At 41.3% G+C, this 27249-nt stretch overlaps 1 protein-coding gene across 1 annotated transcript in view; it reads left to right on the forward strand.

Moving 5' to 3' along the window:
* Positions 1 to 1266: 1266 nt before the first annotated feature.
* Positions 1267 to 27249, forward strand: part of RBFOX1 (RNA binding fox-1 homolog 1) — a 1162152-nt gene continuing 1136169 nt past the window's right edge. The window contains exon 1 of the mRNA XM_058816205.1: positions 1267 to 1494. Coding sequence (XP_058672188.1) covers positions 1267 to 1494 — 228 coding nt within the window. The remainder of the gene's footprint in view (positions 1495 to 27249) is intronic.

Here is a 27249-nt window from a genome sequence, read left to right on the forward strand (position 1 = left end):
AAACTAACACCTCCTTTGTAATGTCAGTGAAATCTCTGCTGGGACACGGATTAATCCCCTCTAGGACAGCAATCTCAGTGAAATCAGTGCTGGGACTCAAATCAACTCCCTCTAGGATTCTAATATCTGTGAAATCAGTGCTGGGACACAGATTAACTCCCTCTGAGATTCTAATATCAGTGCTGGGACACAGATTAACTGGGGGATTCTGGCCAGACAGACCTTGTTGAGCACAGCAGAAAATGGAGTGTGACTTGCTGAATTCATCCACACCTGGTTGGGCACCACTCCTGAAGTTTTGTCCTGACTGGAGCACCTCTGGACATGTGCAGTGGGTTTCTTAGGGATTTACTTCCCTCTGCAAGCTATAAGGAGCCTCATTTAAATCTACAAGCACTTAAGTGTGAGAAAACAGGACTCACATTGCTTTAAAAAAAAAAAAAAGAAAAAAAAGCCTCTACTTAATCTTGCCTTCTCTGTTGGAAGAATGAGCAGCACATTGCAGTCTATATGTCAAAACACTTGGTTACTTTTTTTTTAAGGGTTCAAATATTACACCAAACCTTTGGTTATGTGTGGTGGCATTTTTAATAAATTGTCTGAGAGAGCAAAAAAACCCCTCCAAAATGTCCTGCTGCGTTGTCCTAATCTCATTTTAATCTCATCCCTACAGCTCTAGGACCAGAATGTTATGTGAAATTTGTGTTACAGTGTGGAACGTGGATTTAGGTAGTACAAAGTTAATTTACAAAGTAAGCATATCCTTATAAAAAAACACCCCTAAACCTGGAATGAAATTATTTTGAAAGAAGCTGTTTGGAGTTAAGGCCACCTTTGCATTTTAATGGGTAATTACTCTTGGCATCACCACCAGTGTATAACCAAAGCCCTCAGCACCCCTGGGGCACAGACGTAAATTTGGATTTAAAGACGGCGGTGCAGCTAATATTGAGGAAAGCCAATTTCCGTGGATCGGGGAGAAGAGAAATCCGAGGGTTTTGTCGCTGGCAGCAGCAGCGTGCATATAATCGATAAAGGAAAGGTTATTGCTGCTCCGGCCGCGCTCAGCGCTCGCAGCCGGCAGGAGAGGGCGGCAGAGAAACAGCTCCGGCTCCCGCACAGCACCCAAATTTCTAACGGGAGCCACAGCACATCGCAGCTCTCGGAAGCCAAAACCCCTTTCAAAACGGCAGCTTCAGCTGCCCCCCCCCCCTTTTTTTTTTTTTTCCTCCTTTAAAAAAAAAAAAAGTCTGCAACACTTTGAAAATGTCAAATTCCTGCGGCAGCCCAGAAGACGCGGGGAAGCAGCGAGGCAGAGATGGCAGGATAAGAAGGGAGGATGTGGAAGATTCCCAACCTGAGGGAAAGAGGCTGAAGCTGGGGAATGAAGCAGGGACCGGTGGAAAGGACAGGGAAGCAGCGGCAGAAGATGCAATAATGCCTTGCTCAGGCAGAGAAGAGGCTGTGCCCGAAGGAGGAGGTGAAGGCAAAAGTGTAAGTGAGCATCTTCAGTGGCTCAGGAAAGGGGGAAGGGCCGGGAGGTTACCTTTGAAATTATCTGTCATCCTGAAGTTGGTAACTGGGCATCAGGAAGAGCAGGATGAATGGAATCGAGTGTCCCATCTCACTGAGATCATAAGCATGGTCCTCTTTAATTTCTCATCTTGCCTGCAAGCTTTTTAGTGCAGGAGTGTATGTTTTATCTGGCTCTCACATCAGCTGCTTGCAAGATGTGTGTGTCAGAGGAGTGATTCCCTTTTTCATGGGGAGAAGGAATACTAACAGCTAAACTTGCTTTTCAGCTGCCTGTATCCATTTAGAAATTGGGTAAAGATGGGTGCAATGAATTGGACAGTTTGGGTTGTTTATCAGTCTGTGCGTTCACACTTTGAAGTGCATTCATGTTGAGTAGCGCTGTTTTACAGCTGGGGATGGGGGTAGAGCCTCCAGAAGAGGAGAATTGGTGGTTAGAGATCTCATCTGGTGAGATCTTGCCAAAGAAGAGCTGCTGAGCAGTTGCCTGTATAAACATCAGCACTGGCAGATGTTTACACGAGGGTAACTTTGCTGCCTGGTTATTCAGCTCCGCAGCTCCTGAGGCACAGCAGAGAGCTCAGGGGAGAACATCTGGATCCCCAGCCAGCTGAAGCTTTGCCCCTCCTGGTGCAATTCAGGCCAGGTACTTTTCCTCCACACATCCTGGCTGCTTCCCTTGGTCAGAAATAAAGGGGGAGGGTGGTGGGGACAGTGCCTGGGTGGAGGATGTTTCTGTGTGAGTTGTCATAGGGGGAGAGTGTAGCTGGAGAGCTCACTTAAGAGCTGCTGGAGGTTTCAGTGCACTGGTTTCATCCAGAAGTTTTCTGAAATGTGGGTTGTTTTCTTTCCTGGGGTTGATATCCTGAATTTAGACATGCCTTTTCAAATGAGGAGCTAAGTAGATGCCCAGTGTTTCAGTAGGATTTACATTTTTAAGTCATTTGAAATCTAGTTTATTTGTCTTCTTGTGGAAGGTCATCTCTAAATGCAACAGTTTTCCTGAGCTACAGAAGTATTTAAAATGTGTGTAGAGTGTTGGTTTGTTTATCCAAGCAGAAATCTTTTATCAAGCCATGTAACTGCAGAGAGTTGCACTTTGCTCTGTATTTTGGGATTCCAGTGCTTTATGAAGTTAGGTTAGGTTCTTTCTAACTCTCGGGCAGTGAAGTGCCGCTCTTGTTCTCACAACATTCTGGCAGAGACTTATTTTCCCCAAAATTAAGTGCAAAACACAGGCATGTTAATTGCTCAAATCACAACCCTCACTTTTGGTTGTTTTTCTTCTTTTTTACCTGGGAGTAAAGGTTTTAAATCCATTTTGCTTTGTGATAAATATCTAGAAGTGAACACCCCACTATGGGTTGGGGTAAAAGTCTTCTTGATGGTATATCTTACTATAACACCTAATGAGGAAGTTACTGAAAAATAAGCCTTAATTGAATAAATTTACTTTATCTTTTAATGCAGAATATTTGAGAATGATGCATACCTGAATCACTGGGCTCTGCCCCATCTGTGGGGCCTGGTTTAGCCCCTTATTTATGTTCTGCTACTGCAGCAAAGTTCTGTGCTGGTTAATACCTGTCCTTATTTTTTTTTTTTTTTGTCCTTTTAAGGACCTGGTATAGCTTCTCAGACTTTACATTCTGGCTTTTCATCAGGGGATTGTTAAAAATATTAACAAAGCAAATCAGTTAATGAATCATTATTTCACTGCTTCTCTTTCCCAAAATAAATTCTTCAATAGCTTTTATAGTAAAATAATTGTTCTTATAGTAATTCTTAAATTAAACTGAGTTTGATTCAGAACTCATCAAAGCTCAATGAAGCTCTTCTTTCCCCTTACTGAGTGGATTCTGGTGTGGGATGTTGCACTACATTTTATATGAAGTTCCAGTAATATTTTTCCCCTTCCCTTTTAAATCTGTCTGATTTGGAGGCATTATTAGAAATTAATTAAGTGACATTTGAAATTCTGTTAACATTAATTTTTTTCTCAAAGCAGTAAAAGCTTGTTCAACAATGACTGTAAGTGTCTGTCACCTTGCAGAGAGCAAGCTGCTGGGAAAGATAGACTGTGTGCCCTTAGGAAACACTGGAATGACTTCATTTCTGTGCTTGGAAGAATCTTTATTTTATAGGCTTAGTGGTATGGGTAATCAATGCATGCATTGGAGGAACATTTCCTAATAGTCCATTATGTCTTCCACTTTAAAGAAGGACATTTAAAAGAAATTAGAGGCTTTGACTCAATTTTGGACTCGTAATAAAAAATCAGCTCAGTGTATGTGCTATTTCTCTGTTTATTCCATTGCTATTTGCCTCATCCAACATCATTCTTGGGTTGAGAAGGAAGAAATCTACCTTGGTCAGCTGCTCCAGCTCATTATCCCACTTATTATGGAATCTTGGATTCTGGAGAATGCAGACACAATGTATATTTTATGCTCCTGGAGCGATGTGGGCATTTCCTTGGCATGCTGAGTTTGCAGCAGGAGCAGCTGCTGGGCACAGGTTGGTTGTGCAGAAGGATCTTTGTTCCCCTGCACAGAGCTCCCTCCCTGTGGGATCTCAGCACCTCAGGATGGAGGTGCAGAGTGGCCGAGACCACCCTTGGGGGGCTCGGGAGTCCTGGAATGTTGCCAGAAGTGTCTGGTGGCTGGACTTTGATCCTACACAGGAGATGACACCTGTATGAGGACTGGGAGGGTTTCACTGGGTGAATGGTGAAGGGATAAGTTAATTAGAGTATAAAACACAGGGTTTAGGATTTTGGTACAGGGGGGTCTAAAGAAATAAGATGGAGGAATTGGGGCGTGTCCTGTTCTTCTTCTTCTTCTTGGCCTCCATCTTCTGTGGTGATGGTGGCACTTTGGGATTGGTTATTACTAGAAGTGCACCGGTTAATAAGGGTAGAAGGTATTGGGGAAAAATGATAAATATTGTACACGTAACTTCGGGTATAAAGATAAGTGACCGCCCCGGGGGCTTGCAGTGTGCTCATGGCTGGCTTGCTGTGCAGACCTCTGTCGGACTGAAAGAAAATCTTTTAGATAAACAATTAATAAACACCGAGACCGAGAAAAGATCAGAAGTCTCTTCTCGTCCTTTGAAGCGTCGGCTCTTCAAGGCCATCCCTGGGCTTTTCCAGGCCACCTAAACAGCACAGAAAACTTACACCTCCCCTGCCTTGGCAGAGGGGCTGCATTTGGCAGCAGGAGCTGCAGTGACTCCTTCCCTTAGGGCTGGGGACTGGTTAGTGCAGTAACAGGGTGTCTTGGTTTGGAAAGCCAGGTGTCTGCTAAAGAAGGCAGGAGCCTCTGCAAAAATGGAAAATGTAAACCCCCTCTCTCCAAATTACTACAATTTTGAAATTAAGGGGCTCTCAGGCAAAGATATGGGAGTAGGAATAACAGTTCTTTACTAGGAAAAAAATTAAAAAACAAAAACAAAAGCAGTTATACAAAACAACACTGTCAGAGTCAGAGCAGGCCCTGGCATGTAGGGGGATAGAACATAAGTAAATAAAGGTAGTATAGAATGTAATCATATCCCCTAAAGAGTTGCAGCTGAACCAATTACTAAAGATTAGCAGCAGGCCTGATGTTAACAGGCCACAGTTATAGCCAATAAGAGGAGTGTTATATAAAAGAGTGGATTGGTTGGTTGAGGGGAACTGGAGTCAGTTGGCTGCTGCGAGGACAAGGAAGAGTCAGTGCCTAGAGGAGATGCCTACAAGAAACATCAAGGAGGTACAAAACTCTGGCAATATGGAATCCTTGCAATGTAATGTTTTAGAACCTTTGCAATATAATGACAACACTGGCCCCCTGTGTGTCAGGGGGGTGTCCCAGCCCCATGCCATGGGGGCTCAGCCCTCCTGCAGTGCCAGCTGTGGCTCTGCTGCAGCAGGGATCCTGCACAAGGGGGGAGTTTTCCTCTGCAGCTCCAGGGCTGCTGCAGATGGGCCTGGGCTCCCTCTGGCCATGCAGGGCAGCAGAAAGCTGCTCCTCTGGCAATGCAGGGGGCAAAGGCTGCTGTGCTGTGCCAGGCTCAGATTGGATCCAGGTAGGAATGCTTGGCTCCTCCCCTGGGCACAGCATCTCCCCATGGGATGCTGGGATTGGATCAGCCCTGCAGGGACACTCAGTGGCCATGGACAGCAGAGATCTCCTGCAGGGAGGGTTGGCTGGGGGAGAGATAGAGAAAACTGCCCAGTGAACAGCGGAGAACTGCCCCAGCCCTGACAGATGGGAATGGAATACACACCCCATTCCCAACCTAAGACCCAGGAGTGAAACTGGAATTGTTAATTTAGGTATCTATTCAAATAATTTGCTTCCTGCCTTCTCTTTTTATTGCCTTTATTACGGTGAGGAAGCTGCTTGTGGCAGGTGTGGCTCACACCTGGCATGAGTCCAAGGCCCTGGAATTGCTCCCTCTGTGATGTTTCTTCCTGGCGGAGCCATCAGAATGAAGCCTTTGGTTCAAACTGAGGTGCTGCAGTCTTTGTAGTGAGGTTCAACTTGAGAAACCCTTCACTGGGTGCAGATGGTGGGGAATTGGCCTTGGGGAGAGCTGGTGAGTCACTGCTTTTCATCAAGAGTAAAACTCTTTAACCAGGGGCTCTGGTGAATTCCATCCCCAGCTGTGTGCCTGGAGGATGAGCACAGCTGTCAGCTCTGTGATGCCACAGCATTGATTGTCACCCTACCCCTGACCATACACTGGAAATTGTTAAATCAGGTTAAAGCTGAATTTCCTGAAATGGGAAGTGTATGAAGAATTAAGCATGTGAGTTCTGACTTCTTCCTGGGCTGATAGACATGAGATAGACTCATAGTTAGCCACGAGTAACTCTGTGAGAATCACAGTTACCCACAAGTGATCATTAGGAGTGTAGATCCTTGTAATCCATGCACCCTTGTCTTTTAAGAATAGTTCCTTTTTATCTCTCTTTAACCAACTCTTTGTGCATATGCTTGGTGAAATTTTGTTGGATTTTGGTGCAGATATTTCTCTATCCACAAGGCCTCCTTTTTTGTGATCCAAACTTTCCCCCCATAAATATTTGTGCCAAGTTTAGAGAAGAAGACTAAATTTCCTGGGTTTGGTTTGACTTCTGTACTGTTCCCACAGCACACAGCTTCCTAAACTATGTTTTCATCACTAATGCCACCTGAGCCAGGAGAGAGCTTGAACTTCTACCTTTTAAACAACTTTCAGAATTACTAGAATGCATTTGTGAATCAATGTGCTGTTTTAATTTTTTTTATTGCCTTTGTGAATACTTAGAAAGGAGGAAAGGGTAGAAGTACTGTGAAGAAAGAAATCCAACTGTTTGTTGCTAACATCAGAAGTAACATCTTTATTCAGTTTTGGGACTGTCATGTTGTAAAAGAAAATGTGAGGAAAGTATCTGAAAAAGTGCTTAGGACTTTTGTAGGAAGGGAAAAATGGTTTTGCTGATCAACTCTGAAGAATTGGCTACACCAAACTTGTATCATGTGACAGATCCAGCCTTCTAAATCTCATGGATTTGATGGAATTGTAGATCCAGTTTAGATGGGGGGGATGTTGTGATGTGCTGTGTAATGCCCTTGTCATTGCATAGAGAAAAAATTGTACCTTGTCATTACTTTGAGTAATTCATCTGAGTATTCCTAAAGTGTGGAAGAACATACCTTGGAAAGCTGAGAAACACACATTGAAAAGCTGTTCGTTTAGAAGGAGGAGAGGAAGGGTTTTTAGAGATGAGGATATGAGCTTGGAGCTTCAGCTCAAGACAAAATTCCCTTGTTTGAAGGATGGGTCTGGGTTCATGGTACCAAATTAAAAGCTCTGTCAAGACCAGGTGTGGATGTGGGAACTGAGCCCCATCTGGATTCACTGCAGAAAATCCAGTGTGTGCCTTCAGCACTGTCAGCTGCTGTCCTGGGAGGGCTTGGGGGTGAGTAACAGAGATGTTAGGAGGTGTTGAATTTGAGAATTAATATTGATGAGTGAAATATACATTTTTTATCTCTTATGTTTAGCTTTGGTTAAAGTAATTTTTGACTCAATAACTCGGAGCATTTTCATTAAATACATCATAAAATGTAGAAGGAAGTGTAGGAATTGGATCTGAAGTCTGGCAGTTTGACTTTTCAGTGCATTGCCATGCAAGGTTACACTGTGCTAGTGCAGTTTCTCATGGATTTTCTGGTTTAGGACATTTATTTGCTCCTTATAGTTGGTTTATTACAAAACCTGATTTGTGTGTGAATGACTTTGTGATCATGATTGCATTTATAAATATTACTTTAAAGAGGAAATGTGTTTGAGAAGGGAGAAAGTGGAATGGTGGGTTTGTCTGGGCTGAGAGTCCAATTTAAGGTGCTGATTTCTGACACCCAGGGTTCTAAGCAGATTGAACCATTCTGCTGTCAAGGCTGTGCTTTAGTTCTTTTTCTCTTCTCTTTATAACAGTGTTTCAATCTATTGAGTTCCTTTTCTCCTCAGACATTATGGAATGGATGTGTTTTAGGAGAGCACCATAAATTTAAAGTGTTTTGAAGAGCAGGACACTTGGAACATGTTACAGACTGCATCTTCCTTTCCTCTCTTTCCTTTTTTGGGTCTGATTACCTAATTAGAGGATAACTTAAGGATTGAATCTATTGACTTGTTAGGCAGACTGTGATAGATGCTGGAATTACTGCTTTTGTTTTGATTCAGAGCACAATCAAGTTCTGTGATCCAGGACAGAGACATAATTATTTGCCTTTGGAAGTGGGAAGAAAGGAGGTGATAATTCTTTAGTAGTCAGTGGTGGTATTGATACAAGGTGCTGGAGTTCCTTCCACAGGAATGTTTGCCAAATCAGAGTAGAGGAGCTTTGGTAGAAAGGTGTGGATAAATCAAAAATCAGTTTTTGGACTTGATTCTAAGAATAAGAACAAGTTGGAGGGAAATGTTCTCCCTAAAACTGATTCATCCTCCTGTTAACCTCTGGCTGGTGTCAGCAAGCTGTCAGCAAACAATGGCACTGCAGCCTGAGCAGGAATAACTGCAGCAAGGAATTGTCTGAGACAAGGCAAGGCAGCAGAAAGAAACCCTCATGAATGACCTTGTTTTGCCATTTTTCCTGTAGCTGCACTAGATGGCAGAGGCTAAGTGTGCAAAGCTAAGGGCTTTGTGTGCGTTATCCCATTATTTTGTCATGAGGGAATTTTAATTTAATTCAGCAAATAACTGCCTGTTTTCAACTAGCAATTTCAACCAAAGCAACATTGGCCAGTTGTGTTTACTCATTGTGAGTTCAATTTCACTGATAAGGAATATTCATGGAGCATTTCTATCCCAGTTTGAGTAATCAATTGCCTAGTATTACAATTTTTGTAGAGTGACTAGAATATTACTTTTGATTGAAATTACAAATGCATTAAAATTCTCCAGAGTTCAAAATAAGGCATTTGTGATCTATGTTGAATTAGAGGAGATATGAAATTAAGATATTGATATATTGCTCTTATTTGCTATGTTTTCTCCTTCTGCGTGCCAATGTCAGCCAGGAAAATATTTTTATTTCAAGTCTCTGTGATTTAAAGATTAATAAAATTATGTACTTTACTTTGGTTCTTTTTTAATATTTGCAGTCTTAGTCATTAGCCCTCACTAGAACAATAAGGAATAAGCCCAGAAGCTATGCAAAAATTGAAAATGGAATCAGGCTGGTGCTTCCCTGGCTGTCCCTTTCCTGTGGAGTACTCAATGTTCAGACTCATTTGGGATGCATTATTACCAAAGAGTTCCCTATTTTGTTCCATTAAATTAGGCTGCAGGATCTGCTGCACTGCCACCCATGTAATTTCCCCCTCAGGAATGCACTTAATGTGTTCTGATGTTCTAATGCTTTCCCCACTGTGCACTTCCTAAACAGCCCAAAGAGTTACAGGCAGTCTTGTCTACACCAGAAAGGATTTCATCCTTTAAATTCAGAGTACAGAACGTTTACTTTTGATGGCTGTCTTGTGTTCTGATCTCTTGCCTTCTGGCACTTCAAGAAACCTTTAAAATGGGGATAACTGGTCCAGAGCTTGTGAGCCAGCTGGTCACTGCCTGCAAAATTCAAAAAGCTTGGTGTAGGAAAAGCTGAGGGACTTAACCTGGTGACTCTAAGTGCTAGATAATGAAGTAATTCTCAATTAGTTGTACTGATAATTAATAAAGGTCCATCTAACATTCACAAGCCACTGAGAAGTGTCTGCAGCCCTTGGTAAGGATATTTTTGGTCTATCCTGAAAAGCAAAACTTGTTTAAATGAAAAAGATTTCCTGAGCACAATAATTCTTACACAATCAGTTCTTTCACCTGCCATTTTTCCCCTGCATGTTTCCAATATGTTGGAATATATTCCAGTAAATTGGATGCCAGCTCTTCTGCACAGGGCTATGGCTTTAGGATCCCTAGGAAGAAACACAGCTCTGCTCCCTCATTTCATAGGAAAATCTTTCTTTACTGAGTTGGTCACTGGACAGAGGTGGAAAGGTGAGGTAGAGAAGCTCCTGCGTGTCCAAGGTTCTATGGCAAGGGTTGTGCAGGATCCTAAAAAGAACTGAGCAGGGACACCACGGAATCAGCCCTGGCATGGGCTTAGAAGGATTCTGTGTTTTCCCAGGCTTCTGCTTTCCCTTGAAAATTGAGCAAGGACGGCACAGGGCCAGCCATGAGTGGATGCACTGAAGGGGCTTTGCATTTCCCCAGCTCCTGTAATTATTTTGATGATATTGGTTACCTTGAAGCACAATGAGATGGTGAAAAATGAACAAATTCCTACAAAGTTTCCACTCTTTTTACTCTCTACAAATAGTTGGGTAAATTCCTGTTTTAGCTGAGTTGTACTGTGCATTCAACATACATTATCTTCAGGGATTGTTATTTTCCACAAAATGAAGGCTAATCACGAAAAATAGAAATGGATTTAGTATGTAAAATTATGAAGTCACCACACTGAGACTGTCATAGTTCCTTGAGTTGGGCCACAACTAAATGGAAATTAAACATTCTTATCAATAATGCACTGGGGAAGTAACATCTGTTCTGAGATGCTGAGAGGTAGCTTTTTCATTGACTGAAATATTTATTTCAACTAAAAACTCTAATCTTTTCACTGTCTCCAGAGGGCAGAATCATTGACTGTTATGTTTAGAAACTGTGAATTACAAGCGTCCATATGAAATGGAAAGAATGCTGATTGAGCAATTAATCACTTTTTACTTAATTTAAAATAAATAATGACATTACAGAAAGCTGTTGCATTAGCTCCAAAAAAAAAAAAAAAGGACTGATTCTTGGAAAAGCAGCAGAACAAAATTTCTTTCTCTCACTATAAGCTAGTTTCCAGCTCTTGAAGGCACAAAACCAATAGTTTTTGGTGATGTGGCAATATTTTCTTCTAATTAGCCAGTGTTGTGTTACACATGTTACATAAAGGTTTCTGCTCCTGGCCACCCATGTTCAGATCCTTCTTAGATTTCAAGGCTAGAATTGACTGCTAGACTCAGGTTTCTGGTAAAAGTTAATTCCATCTTCCTAAATTCTGTTTGAGCTAGAAAATGGATTTTTTTACAAAAACAGCCACTGTTGATTAAAGGCTTCAGGTCACGAACAATTCCTCAAGTCTCCAGGTAAATTTCTTGCTGTAGATAATTATTCTTAGAATAAAAATATAAATCCTTGCCTGGAGTTGGAATTTGCCCAACTGCGCATCCCAGCCTGAGTGGATTGTTTTGCACCAGATGTTATTGACTCCCATGATGGGAATAAACTCATTTCCTCCTCCTGGATAAGCCAAGCATCTGGATCCATGTGCTTTGTTTTCCATCCTGCAGGTCTGTGCTCCCCATCTGAAATAATTCATCCGTGCCCTCGCTGCCTCTTTGCAAGTTCAACATTTTTGCAGAAAGCTGATTCTGCTGGATGTCCCCTGTTAATATATCAATGGTTTAGGTATTGCTCTGGCCTGGGCTCCAGGTTCATTTACCAACAGCTGCCAATGCCACTAAACATTCTGTGTTTGCCCACATGGAAGTGTATTTTTGTCAGACAAGCCCAGATTTATGACTGCAATTTGATTAAAATTGTCTGAAAATTACCAATGTCTTGATTTATACATACTTGCTTTCCAATTCACTGGGAAAAAAAATCACTGAATAATATTCATGGAAGAACAGATCCTTGTGGGATGTTAATTGCAGAGGCATCTTAATTGGAATGACTTTGCTCCTGCTCCTTTTGTTTTTTCTCCCCTATCTGCTCAGTTTTAAATCATTTAAAAGTGTCCTGTGTAGCTGTGCACACAAACCAACATGGAGGTGGTATGTTAGTACTTCAGAGTGGTTGCTCAATTTTGATTTAAAAAAAAAATCATTATGTAACTGAGGCAAAAAAATCAAACCTAAATTAATATCTTATCTGTTGACAAATTAATTTTGCCTCACCCAGTGATAACTTTTCAAGACCCCTTAATCTTCCCATCTGAGAGGTCAGTTTGGATCATTGTGACTCAGACCCTGTGTGGTGCCTTGGGACTGGGTGTCTGGAAGCTGCTGAGGCTGTTCCCCTGGGGCTGTGTGCAGTGTGCTTTGTTAGCAGGGAAGCTTTTCACCGAAGCAAAATGAGCAAAGAACCCCCAGAAAAAGCCCAGCTGTGTGGCTGCAATAAATTCTGGGTCTGCAGCTGCCTGGTCACTGCAGGGGAGGGTGTGATGGTGCTGGGAAGGGAGCAGGAAAAACCCCAGTGCCCTGTTTGCTGCAGTGAGATTGATTAATTGATGTCTGAATGCCAGGGACCAGAAATCTCCCCGTGGAAGGGTCTGGAATCACCCCTGGGGCCTCTGGGCAGGCGCAGGGAGGTCAGGGACCATCAGCAGGCCGAGGGGATTTGGCACAGCTCTGGCTGTTTGTTGGCACCTCTGATGGAGAACGGGGCCTGCAGAGGTGAAGGGAAAAAATTTCTGCCTGGAAAGTGTGCCCAGGTGTCTGAATTGTCACTGCTGCCTTAGGTGCAGATGTGTGGGTATAACCTTCTCTGACAGGGCAGGCTGGCACTGCAAACCAGCTCCAGTGCCTGCAGCAGAGAAATCTGTGCCCCAATAAATCTGTGTCCCAATATTTGGTAATTACTAAATGAACTGAGAGGAGTGGAAGTGCCTTTTCTGATCCAAGCATTTTGGGAAGTCTCACAGGTTTGTTCAGCTGGGATTCTGTTGCAGGGTTCTGGCCTGAGAGGTTTGGCAGCAAGATCAGAGAGCTGATCAAAGGTGTCTCGGTGTGCATCTGCACAGACAGGTCACATCCCAGAATAGCACAGGGGGCTCTGAAACCCAAACCAGGTGCTGAGGCCATTATCACACTGCCTCCAATGAGGGCACAAATCAATGCTTCACCCTCACTGTCCTTTCTGCAGCTGTTTTTAGAATCCTGGTGTGAAAAATGTGTATTTTATGATTGGCTTTTTGCAAATATTAAAATGAATATTATATGTGTTGTGTTAGAAAGCTATGCTGTACTAATTTTCTTAAGTAGTGTGTCAAATAGTGGTAGAGGCATCATCCCTTGAAGAATTTAAAAAAAGACTGGATGTGGCACTTGCTGCCATGATCTAGTTGAACAGTTAGAACATCGGCTGGACTAGATGATCTTATAGGTCTCTTCCAGTCTTGAAAATTCTGTGATTCTGTGAAATATAGTTTTAGGTTATAACATAAGGTTAAAATTGAAACTATCCTATGTAAGATACTTTTTACTCATAAAGAAATGACTTGCACTGAGATAGCAGCCACAGGACACCTCAGTCTTTCAGAGAATTTATTGCTCTTTTATCAGAAGAAACGAACTTCTTCCTGCCTCATTCAACCATGAAGATGCCATTAGGATTCAGAGGAAGAAGTTGACACTGACCAGACAGAACCCTTTGTTTGAATGGAATTTATGCATCATGTATGAGGTGTATGAATATGCAACAGGCTGTTGTTTTTAAGGGTTAATCGTCTGTTAACATGTGTCCTTTTTTGGGCTTATGCTGCCCTGAAAAAGGTACCCAGATATCCATAACTCTTTGTTTCTATTGTCTCATATTGTCCTAATCCAAATGGTCCAAATTATTATTACTCTAATCATATTACTATTTTTATAACCATTTTATTACTATTAAACTTTTAAAATTTTAAAAACAAGTGATTGGTGTTTTTCACACTGCTATTTAAGAACCCCCGTGGCTCTCTCCTTTCCTCCTCCTCTCAGCACCCCCTGTCCTTTGGTGTTCTCCCTCATGCTGGGTTGGTAGAGCACGAGGCTGTAAATCTCAGGGTTATGGATTCGAGCCCCACACTGGGCTGTAAAGGCTGATCAAGACTGTAAATCTCAGGCTTGTGGATTCAAGCCCCACATTGGGCTGTATGGGCTGATCTCTGTGGGGCCTCTGAGGGCCCAAACCACCTGGCTCTGGGCCCTCGCCGTTTCAGCCTTTACAAGGACAAAAGTAAAAGATTCGAGGTGCCTTTTCCTCTTGGGACCAAAGTTCTACTTTATTCCTTGAAAGGAGTCACCTGGGGTCAAGGTGAGGTCCCAGAGGGAAAAAGAGGCTGGAATGGTTGATGGTAGAAGGCTTTAAACCTGGAGGAATGAGGGACGGAGGAAGAGGCCCACAGCCAAGGGGATACCGGTGAGGTCTCTGGCATTAAGATGATCCCGAGGTGTTGGAAAGTCTCTTTTTCTCAGCCCCAAGACTGAAGAAGAAGACAGAATTCCTTGGCTCTTGTTCTCAAGGTTGTGAATTTGCTCTTATTTAATACATTGTCTTTCTGACCCACTGAGGTCCATCTGGCAGGTCGGGTTGAGGCACACTGCCTGCCCTCAGGGCAGTGTTATCTTTTTATATGAAAAACTATGTGGACTTTATTTACAATAATTTTCCAATACCAATCACCTATGTTAGACTCTTTTAGCAGTTTGTTAGACTCTTAGTAGTTTGGCTCTACTCTAATCCAAAAGTGCCACCATCACAGCAGATAATGGAGGACAAGAAGGAGAAGGAGAAAGACAGAACACTCCCAGATTCCTCCAACTTGCCTCTTGAACCCCCATTCTAAAAAACCCAAAATTCTACTTTTCCACCCTGTGATAAATTTACGAACATTCTACTCAAACCCTTGTGGCTTGTAACTCCTGGCACAAAGTTGGTAATTTTTTTCATGGGTTAGAATCGAAGGCACAGGTGTTTTTGACTCCGTGCCAACGTTTCTGAGCCCTCTGGCAGGGTCTGGAGCCCTCAGGGCAGGCAGAGCAATGTCCTGGGTTCCCTCAGGATATCAGTGAGGGGAGGAGCAAACCAGGGAGAGATCACATTCACTGGGGCTGAGGTGGGAGGGACAGACCATGAACCCAGCACAAAACAACTAAAGGAACTATTTAGTGTAATGCAACAGTTGTGTGGTTCTGGCCTGAGAGGTTTGGCAGCAAGATCAGAGAGCTGATCAAAGGTGTCTCAGTGTGCATCTGCACAGACAGGTCACATCCCAGAATAACACGGGGCTCTGAAACCCAAACCAGGTGCTGAGGCCATTATCACACTGCCTCCAGTGAGGGCACAAATCAATGCTTCACCCTCACTGTCCTTTCTGCATCTGATTTTAGAATCCTGGTATTTAGGAATCCTCATGGCTCTCTCCTTTCCTGCCTCCCCTCAGCACCCCCTGTCCTTTGGTGTCCCCTCTCCCAGGATGGGTTTGGTGTTCAGGAACCAGCACAGCTCTCAGGCTTCTGCCTCTCACCTGAGACTTTGGGAGCTGCAAGAAAAAGCTGCTAATTAGAGAAAGGACTCACTTTCTACTTCCATCCACTGGAAGCCTCTTCATCCAAGCCTGTTCATCTACATGATATGAATATTTTAATTTCTTTGAGTGACTAAGTGTGGGAATGTTCCTCACTCAGGGTCACCAAATGTGGTGGTGTTTGCAGGGATCCCAGGATGAGGGAAGAGATGAGAATCTTGACTTCATGTTTCGGAAGGCTGATTTATTATTTTATTATATATATTATATTAAAAGAAAATTATATATTATTAAAACTATACAAAAGAATAGAAGAAAGTATTTCATCAGAAGGCTAGCAAGGAAAGCAATGGAATGAATAATAAAACCTTGTGACTGCTCATAGCCTCGACACAGGTGGCTGTCATTGGTCATCAAGTAAAAACAATTTCACATGCTGGGTAAACAATTCTCCAAATCACATTCCAAAGCAGCAAAACATGGAGAAGCTGAAGCTTCTCAGCTTCTCAGGAGAAACAATCCTAACAAAAGGAGTTTTCAGAAAATATGTCTGTGACAATTAAGGAGCTGAATTCCAAACCTGATTTTATTGTATTGTTGCACTGTCAGTTTGCTTTCTTCTACTTTGCTTTATTATTATAAACACTAAACAGCCATTCTACCTTCCCCCTGTAAATGCTGGTAGGCTGCAGTGGGAAAAGAAAGCAGCCAGCACTACCTGCTTAGTAGGAATTAAATAATTAAATAAAGGAATTAAATAATTAATAAAATAATTAATAAAATAAAAATAAATGAATAAATAAATATTTATTATATTAATTAATTAAATAAAAACAAATAAAGGAATTAAATAATTAAATAAGAGAATGAAATAATCCTGAAGCTGATTCCTATCACTTATCATGTTCTTTAGGCCATACCTGTTACAAGGGAAAAAAATAAATTAGTTTCTGTAAGAATGAGGACAGTTGTATCTGTGGGGACTCAACTGCCAAATGTCACCTTAAGCATTCTAAAATTTGCCAAGAGATTAACACTAAGAAATACAAGAAATTGTACAATTAGCATGAGAAAAGTGTGTGTATATATGGAAACTCTCTAAATCTTCTAAGAAATATGTAGGATTTATCATAAAGCTACTCTTGGATTACCAAGTCCAAGTATTAAATTGTAAGTCAACCTCTCTTTTTTTTTTCCTTCACATCATGAATCTGCCTTCAATCATATTATAAAAGTAGCAATTTTAGATGCAGTTTTTCTGTTAACTTCTACATTTTAAGCCGTTTGGGTGATATTTTAGTGACAGATTTATCTGTAAGACTGCAAACAGGAATGTAAGCTGCTACACAAGAATGTAAATGAAAAGCTGAACTTTTAGTAAAGCTGAGTTCCTGAAATAATTCCATCACTTCAGCTGTACAGAATTTCAAGAATAAACCAAAATGTAATGAGAGACTTGATTCAAAAACTGGAGACTTAGAAGCATTGATACTTGCATGAAGGAAAATTCTTTTAAATCAAGGGAAATTTTAAATGGATTGCCAGAGCAGCTTTTACTGTGACAAATGGTTTTGTTTATCAATAACCTTTTGAATTCTGCTTGCCAGGCAGGTGAGCTCACAGCACTGGTGGCCTCACCTCCTATTTCAGCAAAACCTGGCATGTGCAGCTGCTGGCACTGAGTGGGGATCATTTACTTCCTTTCAGTGGACTTAAAAAATAATTTTAGGAACTTTAAGAGCATTTGAAGCAGGATGAATTCAAGCACTTCATAGGGATTTGACTTGATTTCTTTTTTTGAGCAGGGTTGGAGGACAAGTGCTAAAATATTCCTGTCTCTATTTGGAATGTTCTTTGAAGGGAAATTTTAATTTTTACTGAGATGAAGACTGAATGTCCATTTTGCACAAGTTCCTCATTCTCCTCTTCCATTGCTCTTTATAAAAGATTTAGATGGTTTGGGAAGCTCAAGTAAACACTTGGAACTATTACAGCAAGACAATCTTGACATAACTAATTCAGCATCAATTACTGGTGTGTGTCTGCTCTTCAGACCTGTGTGGTGGCATTGATGGGCTCTCTGTGCATAGAACCTCATCTTCATAAAAAAGGCTCCATCCATCTGCAAAGTGGTGAACCAGATGCAATTAGCATTTTTAAAAAGAATTCACAGTAATAGCACATTTCTGAGGGACAGAATCCCCAACCTGTTTGCATTTTCTTTGAGGCTTCTGCTACATAAGTACAACACTTCTTTTTATCAAAGGAAAAAAACAAGGTGCAGCACAACCCAAACCAAAACCTTTTGAAAAGCCATTTTTGGAATAAAACCCGTGTGAAAGCAATGAATTAAAAAATGGTGATAAATCAGATAAAACAAAAAAAAACAAAAAAAACCCCTGGTTGCTCAGGTCCTGGCAGTCCATCCCCTGCAGGCAGGCTGCTCCCAGAGCTGTGGGCTGGACATGTTCTCCCCAGGGCAGAAGGGATAATTTGCTGCTCTTGAGTAGCTCCTCATTCCCAGAATGTGGTGCTGTTTGAGGGTCCCCAGTACTCCATGTTTCAGAAGGCTGATTTATTATGCTGTGATATATATTATATTAAAAGAAAATAATATACTAAAACTATACTAAAGAAAGAGGAAGGAGACATCAGAGAGCTAGAAAGGAATGAATAATAAAATCTTGTGACTGGCCAGAGAGTCTGACACAGCTGGACCATGATTGATCATCAAGTAAAAACAATTCACATGGAACTAATCAAAGATGCACCTGTTGGCAACCATCTCCAGATTACATTCCACAAACATCAGATAATTATTGTTCACATTTCTTTTCTGAGGCTTCTCAGGAGAAAAATCCTAGTGAAAGGATTTTTCATAAAACATCACAGTGACAACAGAAAGTGTCTGACTTTATGTGCCCAAACCCCCCTGAGTCTTGATGCAGTTTTTAAACTCATCATAAATTCTATGGCCACCCCTGTTTTGCCTAACTTGTGCCATCACCTGCCTCTGTGCTATTTAGAGTCAGAAATGCATTTCTGTGCTATTTACAAGTCAGAAAGGCATTTCTAAGTGGTTTTTTCTTGCTTTTGTTCTTCCACACGGTTGTAGAGTCTAATTTGGCTCTCCATCACTAAGGAGGGCAGGTTTGTGAGGTCACACAGAAGGGAACACAGCTCCTCCCACAGGCCCTGGTTTGGTCTCAGAGGCACTCGTGCTTTTCAGCACTGTGTAAGTTCCACTTCAACCAGTGGTACTTAAAACTCACTTTAAGATAGGGTGGATCTGCTCTCATCCTCGAAGTCAGGTGCCTTTTTCATTTAATTTAATTTCATTTTGAGAGTGAATCTTGGACAAGCTGCAGCAGAATCAGATTTTTCCCTCTGCGTCACAGGTGGGTGAAGAAAGTCCTGTCACAGTCTGGAACTGCAGCAAGGTGCTTCCAATAAAGGGTATTTTGGATCATGCTTGGTGTGTGGGGAAAATAATATCAGGAAACTTGGTGGAAAACTTCAGCAGGCTCTGGGTGAGGTGGTTTCCAGGATTCCAATATTAAAAGATTGATGCAAATCCCTCTTCACTCAAACCATGGTTCCAACCTGCTCACTGCCGTGTCAAGAAGTTGCCTTCTGCAGCTCTTGGTCTTCATTTCCAAGTCCCTTTAGGTCTCTGCCTGCTGGATTGATTTCTTTGTTCCATTCAGAGGCAAAATGAGCTGTCCCTGCACAGCACTGGCAATGCTGACAGGCAATACCTGATATCTGAGAGCATGACTGCTTCAAGTTTAGTGTTCATCAGCCAGCAGGTTAAAATTAATCTCTGGTTCCTCAGTCAGCCAGCAGGAGAGCATTTGGTTGTGTTAAAACTCAGCTGAGAAACTGAGAGGAATCCTGAGTGCCACGTGCTCCCAGTGCTCAGGGGGATGTGTTAGAGCATCATAGAAACACCAGCTGCTCTGAATATTTGCTGATCTATGAAGCCACTTTATTACTCAGGTGTCTAACAACATGCAAATGTGTGTATTAATGGCTCCTGTGCCATAAAAATGGCAAGTTTATAGCTCTGCACTTTATAGAGACTGTAGAATCCAGTTAGCAAAGTGTGCTCTGTTGGAAAACAAGATTACAAATCAATTACTCTTTGCTTGACACAGCTCAGAACTCTTTTCTGAGATCCTTGTTCAGCTGACACTGGGAAAATGAACATGCCTGGGAGTGCGACCTATTATTCAGAGGGAACTGCAGGCTAATGGCACTTTTGATCATTGAGAAATCTATTATTTTTTGACCTGCAAGACAGCCTAAATGGCCCACTTTTATAAAGGAAATTTATAGGTTTGTGACATCAAATATTCAAGCCCTTCTTAGCTGGGAAGTTCAGGCCAATCTTAGATGCAGAAACACAGGAATTTTCATCAAACCCCTCTCCTTTGCTGCAGTTTATTCCCTAGGGGGGAAAAAATGCAGAAGAGCTGATTTCAGGAAAGCAGCTGCACCTTTTCTAGCAGAAGCAATTTATCAAAATACTGCTTTGAAGGATGGCAAGGATTCAGTGGTACTGAACCCTCCTTGTGGTGTATAAAAACAGAGATCAAATCTGATTTGGTGGTTGGGGTTCAAAGATTCTCAGAGCAGACTTCAGGCTCACAGATTTTCTGTTTTCCTTGAATATTGAGCTCTAAGAGGAGGGGGCTGGCCCCACAATCAGGCTGTGGGTATCACTGGAGTTGCCATATGGTGTGTGATCTTTGCTCTTGGAACTTTTGTTTTTCAGTGTGTGTGCTTTTTCCTTCAGAGTAATAATGCTTGGGGATTTACTGTTTATTTTTATTCCTCAGGTTTAATATTGCAGCAGAAATCTATAGCTGACATTCACCATGTTATTAAGCAAACGTTTCATATGAGCTGTGGTTTATTTTTGCTTTGAGTGACATGACCATACTTTCTTTTAAAACTCAGTGCAAATAAAGTCTCTGGATTTAATATTCTTTTTTTCATTTTCCCCCCCTCTTTTAAAATTTTATTTTCTTTTCTCTGCTATTGAATAGGGAAGTCACTTCAGGTCCTTGCTATTTAGTATTCATTTGGGGGTGATGTCTGCAAAATCCTCTTTTTAGAAATTAAATATGGCTCTCATATTATAACAGGCACTTTGCATCTAGCACAAAATCAAAAGAAGTCAGTAATGAGATTCTTGTTGCATTTATACACCCATTGTTTCTTGTTTGAGTAAAATTTAAAGCGGACATTTTTTCTTCTCAGTATTGGGCTTTGCACTTGACAATATAAGAAATTTTTTGTATTGTGTTGCTATTTCTTTGCAGTGATGTGAGGACTGGTATGAACACATCTTCTCTTGTTAAAGAATACATGTCTTGTATAAAACTGTGAGCATCTGACAATTTAATGTTAGTTTCTGAGTATGACAGGCCCTCAGCCTGAATTAAAGGCATTTTTAGGTAATGGGACTGCAGATATCTAAACAGAAATCAGTGTAGGTATTTCTTAAGCTTTATTATTATCATTATTATTATTTATTTGTTTATTTATTTCTAAGTTTAGATATTCCTCTAAGTGCTGCAAAAGCCTGAATCCTACATCTCTGGTGCATAAGAGCTGGAAAATGTTAAAGTACGTATGGAAATATATTTTCATCATAATAAATCTTGCTTTGACTCATTGGTATGCAAGCACCACGTAGTTAAATGTAATTGAAATGCTCTGCCAGAGGAGGTGTGAACCAACAGTGATTGCTTGTCGTGTTCTGCTCTGCATTGTGGTCTAGGAGCTGAACTGAATTCTGTCTTTGACCTGCACAAAATGAGCAGCAGCTGCCATTTTATCACACCACACCTGAATTTTAAATGCTGCTAATTAGTCAATATTAAGCTAATAATGATGCAACAGTAAACACTGCTGGATATATCCAAGTGAATGTTGAATTTTGGTGAATGTGCATCATACACACACACCACAGAGGCAAACAATTTCCTACCCTGGTTTGTGACTAAGAGCATTCAAGGATTCCATGTGTTCTTTCAGTGATGTGAAACATCTCTAAATTTAGTTTTTCTGTGAAAATAATGCTGGACCTAACCAAATAATCTTCTGTAATTAGTGAGGTGCTCTATCTATATCTTCTGTGTAGTTGCTGTAGTTTGTTTGTTAAGATGTCTTGGACTAAGTTTGTTAATTCGTGAAATTGGACATTGTGCTGCATTTGAGCTGATAGATCAGGAAACTCCTGTTCTGAAACAGTGAGTCCTACACTGAACCACATTAAGCATATATTTAAAATGTAGCATTTTTTCAGTTTTGGGTTTCTGTAAGCTATGACCATCACTGAATTTGTTGAAGACTGAATTAAGGGCATTTTTATGTTGTGGGACTACAGATATTTAAACAGCAATAAGTGTATATCTATATCTATCAATCTAAGAATGGAGGAAACTCCCTCTATGGCTGTGTTTTCACTGGCAAATAGCAAGGCTCAGATAGTGGATCTTTAGAGCAGAACTAATTATTGCTAATGGGTCACTGATAGCACTGACTTCTGTCACTGTCATGTTTTCTGAAAAATCCCTTTGCCAGGATTTCTCTCCTGGGAAGCTGAGAAGCCTCAAAGAAAAATGAAAACAATAATTATGTGATTGCTTCTCCTGTGTTTTGCTGCTTTGGGATGTGGTTTGGACATTGGTTACCCAACATGTGAATTGTTTTAACTTAATGACCAACCACGGTCAAGCTGGGTTGAGACTCTGGAAGGAGTAATGAGTTTTTCATTAGTATCTTGTTAAGCCTTCTGTCTGTATCCTTTCTCTATTCTTTAGTATAGTTTTAGTATAGTAATATAATATAATATAATACCATAAAATAATAAATTAGCCTTCTAAGAATATGGAGTCAGATTATCATTTCCTTCCTGTCACAGGGGACCCTGAAAATACCAGAGACTTCCTTCAGAAACACTGAAGCACTTGTTGATTCACCTCACATCAGCCAGGGTTTGTTGGGGTGAAATCAGCCTTTCATTCCAACGGGGAATGTGCTGTGGAGGGGACTCCCTGCAAATTGCTGTAGAAGGAATCCAAAGATAGGCTGGTTTTGAGAGGGATTTAATTACCAGGAGTCACAAATGGTTCATTGCCTGATGGAAATGAGCAGTGTAATTGCAAATCTAATCTGTTCATGCCTGGAACTTCAGCAGCCCTAATGCCTGCAGTGGAAATTGCACCAAGTCCCTCTCCAAGGCAGGCAGTGGTATCAATTTGCTTGATTGATATCTTCCTCTTGGCCACAGATCTGTCACTGAGCAAATACTTCTGACATTGTTGAATTAGTTGAAATAATGATGGCTATGTTGTGTTGCTCTGGGAAGTCAGGTGATTCTAATGATGACTCTGAAATATTGGGAAAGGAAAAAAAAAATTCCAGTGCTGCCCTCAGAGCTTTTTTCCAGCCTATAAATACTGGAACTTTATGCTGTGTTGTAGCTGTAATGCAAATAACTCCAGAATTAATATATCCAGAAGAAATAACATTTGTAGTGAAAAATACATATGACAGAGTGGCTTTTGAGTACAGTATGCTAAAAAGGGTGTCAATTTTACTTGGCACTATCATAATGCACAAATTGCCTTCTAAAGAAAATTACTATTTCTTGTGTCTGAAAAATGGGCTTTAAAGTTTGTTTTGCTATTTAAAGCATTTTTCCCTGTACTGTTACCTTTTTCTGCTGTAATTTAACTGGATTTTGCTGCTTCTTGTTCTTAAAATTTATGGGCAGTATTTGGGCAAGATCTGTCAGTGTATGTCTTGAGATCTTAAACCAATTTTGGAGTGGTGATCAAAAGAGGTAGCATATGCTTCCAAGTCCCTTTGGATTAAATATGCTGATTTCTGAATGTCAAATTTGACACTAAAGTGAGATGGGAAATGAGCTTCTATTCTGGGGAAGAAAATTAAAAAATTTCCCTGAAATCTTCTTGGCTTTAAGCTGAGGTGGTGTCAGTTGTGCAGCCATGAGGCTGCTGAGTGAGGTGATTTTTATCTTTCCCTTATTCACAATTCAGTGAAGAATTCTTTACTATTTTGATGGAAAACATGTGAAAACAATCAGTGTTTGCTTCCATCCCACTTTCCCCAAGCCCTGTGACTTCAGGCTGTAGAGTTCTTAGAGATTTACCCTGCCTAGAATACAGTCATTAATAAGTGTTAATTTTCCAGATTTATTTTTGAAATGTAGTGGGGTCTTACTCCAGTATTCACCCTAAATTAAAGCCAGGCAGGGGTGGGTGAGCCTCAGGGGAATTAAGTGGCATCTGGAGCAGGAATTCCAGGTTGGGGCTGTGTTTATTTAATTCCTGTCTGGTACCTGAGCATATCTGCACACCAAGCAATGCCACACATCAGCTCTTGCAAGCCAAGGTTCCTTTGAGCAGGAAATGTCACACATTATATAAATAACTAAACTTGGAAAAATATCTGAATCTGGCTCTCTTGTCCCTACCCTGGACAAGAAAGAGGTTCTGGAGTTATCTGGTGATTCATGAAGTTTTATTTTCAGCCCAAGACGTTGCTCTTAAGCAGGATTTCTTTGGGCAGTGTAATTAGCAGGAGCTTGGCCATTGTGATAATAGCTTGGGTTTATCACTGCCCAGTTATCTCTGTGAAGAGAGGCAGTGTTTCCTGAGACATTCTGGTTTTACCAGCTGTATTCAGGGCTCACTGAAGGCTCAGGCAGCAGCACACCTGCACACTCTCCCAAAGTTCAAACTCTGCCCTAAGCCTGGCCTTGCTAAGATCAGAGATGACATTCTTTTCCATTTTCCTAGCCTGGCATGCTGCTTCTCATTATTCCCTGCTGCTCATGGTATCTGGAGTTGGTTTTTGGTCTGCATAGCACAGGGACAGCTCAAATGGAATGGGATGAAGGGGTGGGTGTGGAGCACCAGCCCTGGGCTGTGATTTCCCTGTTCACAGCCAGCCTGGGCTGTCCTTGCTGAATCATCTCTCTGAAAAAGCCAAAGAAACTCCTGGCTCAGAGAAAAAAGGCAAGGCTAAAAGCGGAATAAAATAGTGACTAAATGTCATGGGTGAGCACTGTAGAGTTCAGGCTGTGGAAGGGTCAGGGCTGTGAGTCCAGCAGGTGCCTGTTGGACACCCAGATGAGGCTGAGGTGAGCCCAGGCAGTTCCTGCTGGTGTGTGATCCATGGGAATGAATCCTTGGGAATGCTGTGTCCATAAACCTCCCGCTGCACAGCCTTTGCTGGTGTGTGATACTTGGGAATGCATCCATGGGAATGCTGTGTGATCCATGGGAATGCTGTGTGATCCATGGGAATGCTGTGTCCGTAACTGCCCCCTGCACAGCCCAGAGGACAGAGGGTAGAGCAGTGCTCTGCCCATCCTGCTCAAACCTGAAGCCTTGGAGAGGTGCAGTTCTGCTTCCCCTGAGCTTTGATAGAGCAGCATTGATTTTATTCCATTTTTTTCTATAGATCTGCACTTGCTGTGCCCTAAAAGCTCATTGAGTCATGGTGTCTTCTGAGAGGAGCCCTCCTACTTTCCACAGACACTTGATGTGGCTGCCACACTCAAGAACTTTTTTATTAAAGAAAGGAAATTGAAGTACCTCATTCCCAAATCTGGAGCTGGCAATGCATGTGGAAAGATTCTGAACATTTGATATTCACTCTGAATATAATCCTCTTTGCTTTTATTCCATAACCTGAGGGTTTCATTGTTGCACATTTTGGAAGGAAAAGCAATTTGGAGTCAGCATAGAATTTGGATGATATTATGGACAATCCCTCTGAAATCCTGCAGAGGAGAGGCAGTGCAGGGAGATAAACCAAAGTTGAGTAGAGAGGAGTGCAGGAGGTTTTTGTAGGCACCAGAGGCCAGTTAATATCTCCTGGTCAGGGGCAGTGCAGGAGAGCAAGGATGCTGATACAGCCCTCTCTTCCCCAAAGGAGGGGCTGTTTTCCATGACATGAATTCTCCAAACTCAGTAACAGCTCTGTGGAGGCAGTTCCCTGTTCTGTGCTCCCCATGTCCTTTCTGTGGTGTTGCAGTGGAGGATTTTCACTGGGGATTGCTCAAAAAGCTGTCAATAGCTTTTTTTCTTTCTTTTTAAATATTAGAACATGTCAATGCTGATAAAATAGGGTGGACTTCTTCTGCCTTTTGATAAATTCCTACCACCACCTTTTTTTTTTTTGGTGCTGTTTGCTATTCAAAGCAGTAAAATCGGGCTTCTTCTTAGAGGAAGACTCATTACTATAAAACTTGATTACATAGTGTTTGTAGCAGAAGTATTTTATGGGTCAGCAGGAAAAATAAGCAATTATTGCAGACTCCTTGCCACAGAGCATGGCTGAGTTGTTGTGTTTCATCAGGTACAGTGTGATCCAAGCTGCTGTGAGCCATTCAGTCATCTCCATAAATTAGACCCTCTGTAAAAGGAATTTTCAAACCCAGCATGCAGATTTTGTGTTTGGTTAGAGGAGATAAAATAGTTGGGTTTTAAGTCAACACTTAATAATAATATGGCTTATGTTTCACTTATAAATACATAAAATCTAAATTATTAAGAAACATACACTGTATTTTCAAAAGCGATCTTGATATGTGAGGTTTAAAATCTCAGTGGAAAGGTGGTGATTTTGTATTTCTGACTCAATTTGCTCCAGATCTCCAAATGTATTTGGGAGCCTTATTGCTGTTGACAGTAAGACAAGGGTTTAATACCTAATTAGGCAACAATCTTTGTATGGAATTCTTACCTGCAGAAAAGGTAAATTAAAGTCTAGATGAAAAGGAAAAAATCTTGTAACCCATAGTGTAAAAACTGACTTCCTACTCATACATAAGTTACGACTTTAGGCAGTGCCACAGCCTTTGCAGTGTTTTATTGGATTCCAGAGCTCAATAAAAATTGCTTTTTTTTTCTCCAGCTCTTGTGGAAGGGAGGCTTCAGTAGATGTTACATAATTTTGTCCCTTTTTAGACTTCCTCAGCACTGCACCAAGGTGATGGTCTGGAGGGAAAGGGGGTAGAGATTCCTTCTGCAGGTGCCTTAGAAAAGGGTGAGAATTCACTTCCCCCAGGAAGGAAAGCCATTCCAATATTAAAAAATGATCTGATGTTAACAAATTGCTTTAATTCTGATAGTGCAGGTAAATATTTTAATTCTATGAACTTTTTTTTCCCTTTTACTGTGAAGTAATTGTATAGAAAGACTAAATAATTCAGCTGGATCTGGATATAACAAAAGAGGAAATCTGAAGGCTGTCAACTCTTGGGACAATGAATTTTCAAAAAGTCATTCCTAGGACTTGTATTTAGGGACACATTAAGCTCACTCTAAAATTTGAAGTGTGATTTAAGATCTGGAAGCTTCAAACAGACCAGAGTCCCTGGGTGAGGGATGCTTTGTTAAATCCAAAAGCTAATCCTCCAGATGCTCCCTCCCAGAATGTATTGATTTTCCTTTAAGGAGCTGGCATGCATCCCTGGGAAGAGGCCTTTGCTCATAAACCTTGATCAAAGGCATTCTCTGTGGTACATGCAGGTAAAAATTCTACAGAGGCTTTTCTGTCTAAACCACCAGACTGATTTATAATTTGTCTACACCCTAGTGGAATGATTAACCAGAAAAAGGAGCAGTAAATAGTTATTTTTCCTTTCTTTCAGTGAATGGGATTTGCACAAGAAAATCAAATAAAGCAGAGAAAACATGCAGCTGATGGCTGAGTTATGCACTGCAAAGCCTCTCAATTGAATTCAGGCTAAATACTTATGTAAGACAAAGTATAAAAGCTTTGTCATCATCAGTAGGCCACTGCATGAAATGAAAACTTAGTTTCTGAGGTTGCACTTCCACAATTCAGCC

The sequence above is a fragment of the Ammospiza caudacuta genome, chromosome 17 (genome assembly GCF_027887145.1).
Source record: "Ammospiza caudacuta isolate bAmmCau1 chromosome 17, bAmmCau1.pri, whole genome shotgun sequence".
Lineage (NCBI taxonomy): Eukaryota > Metazoa > Chordata > Aves > Passeriformes > Passerellidae > Ammospiza > Ammospiza caudacuta.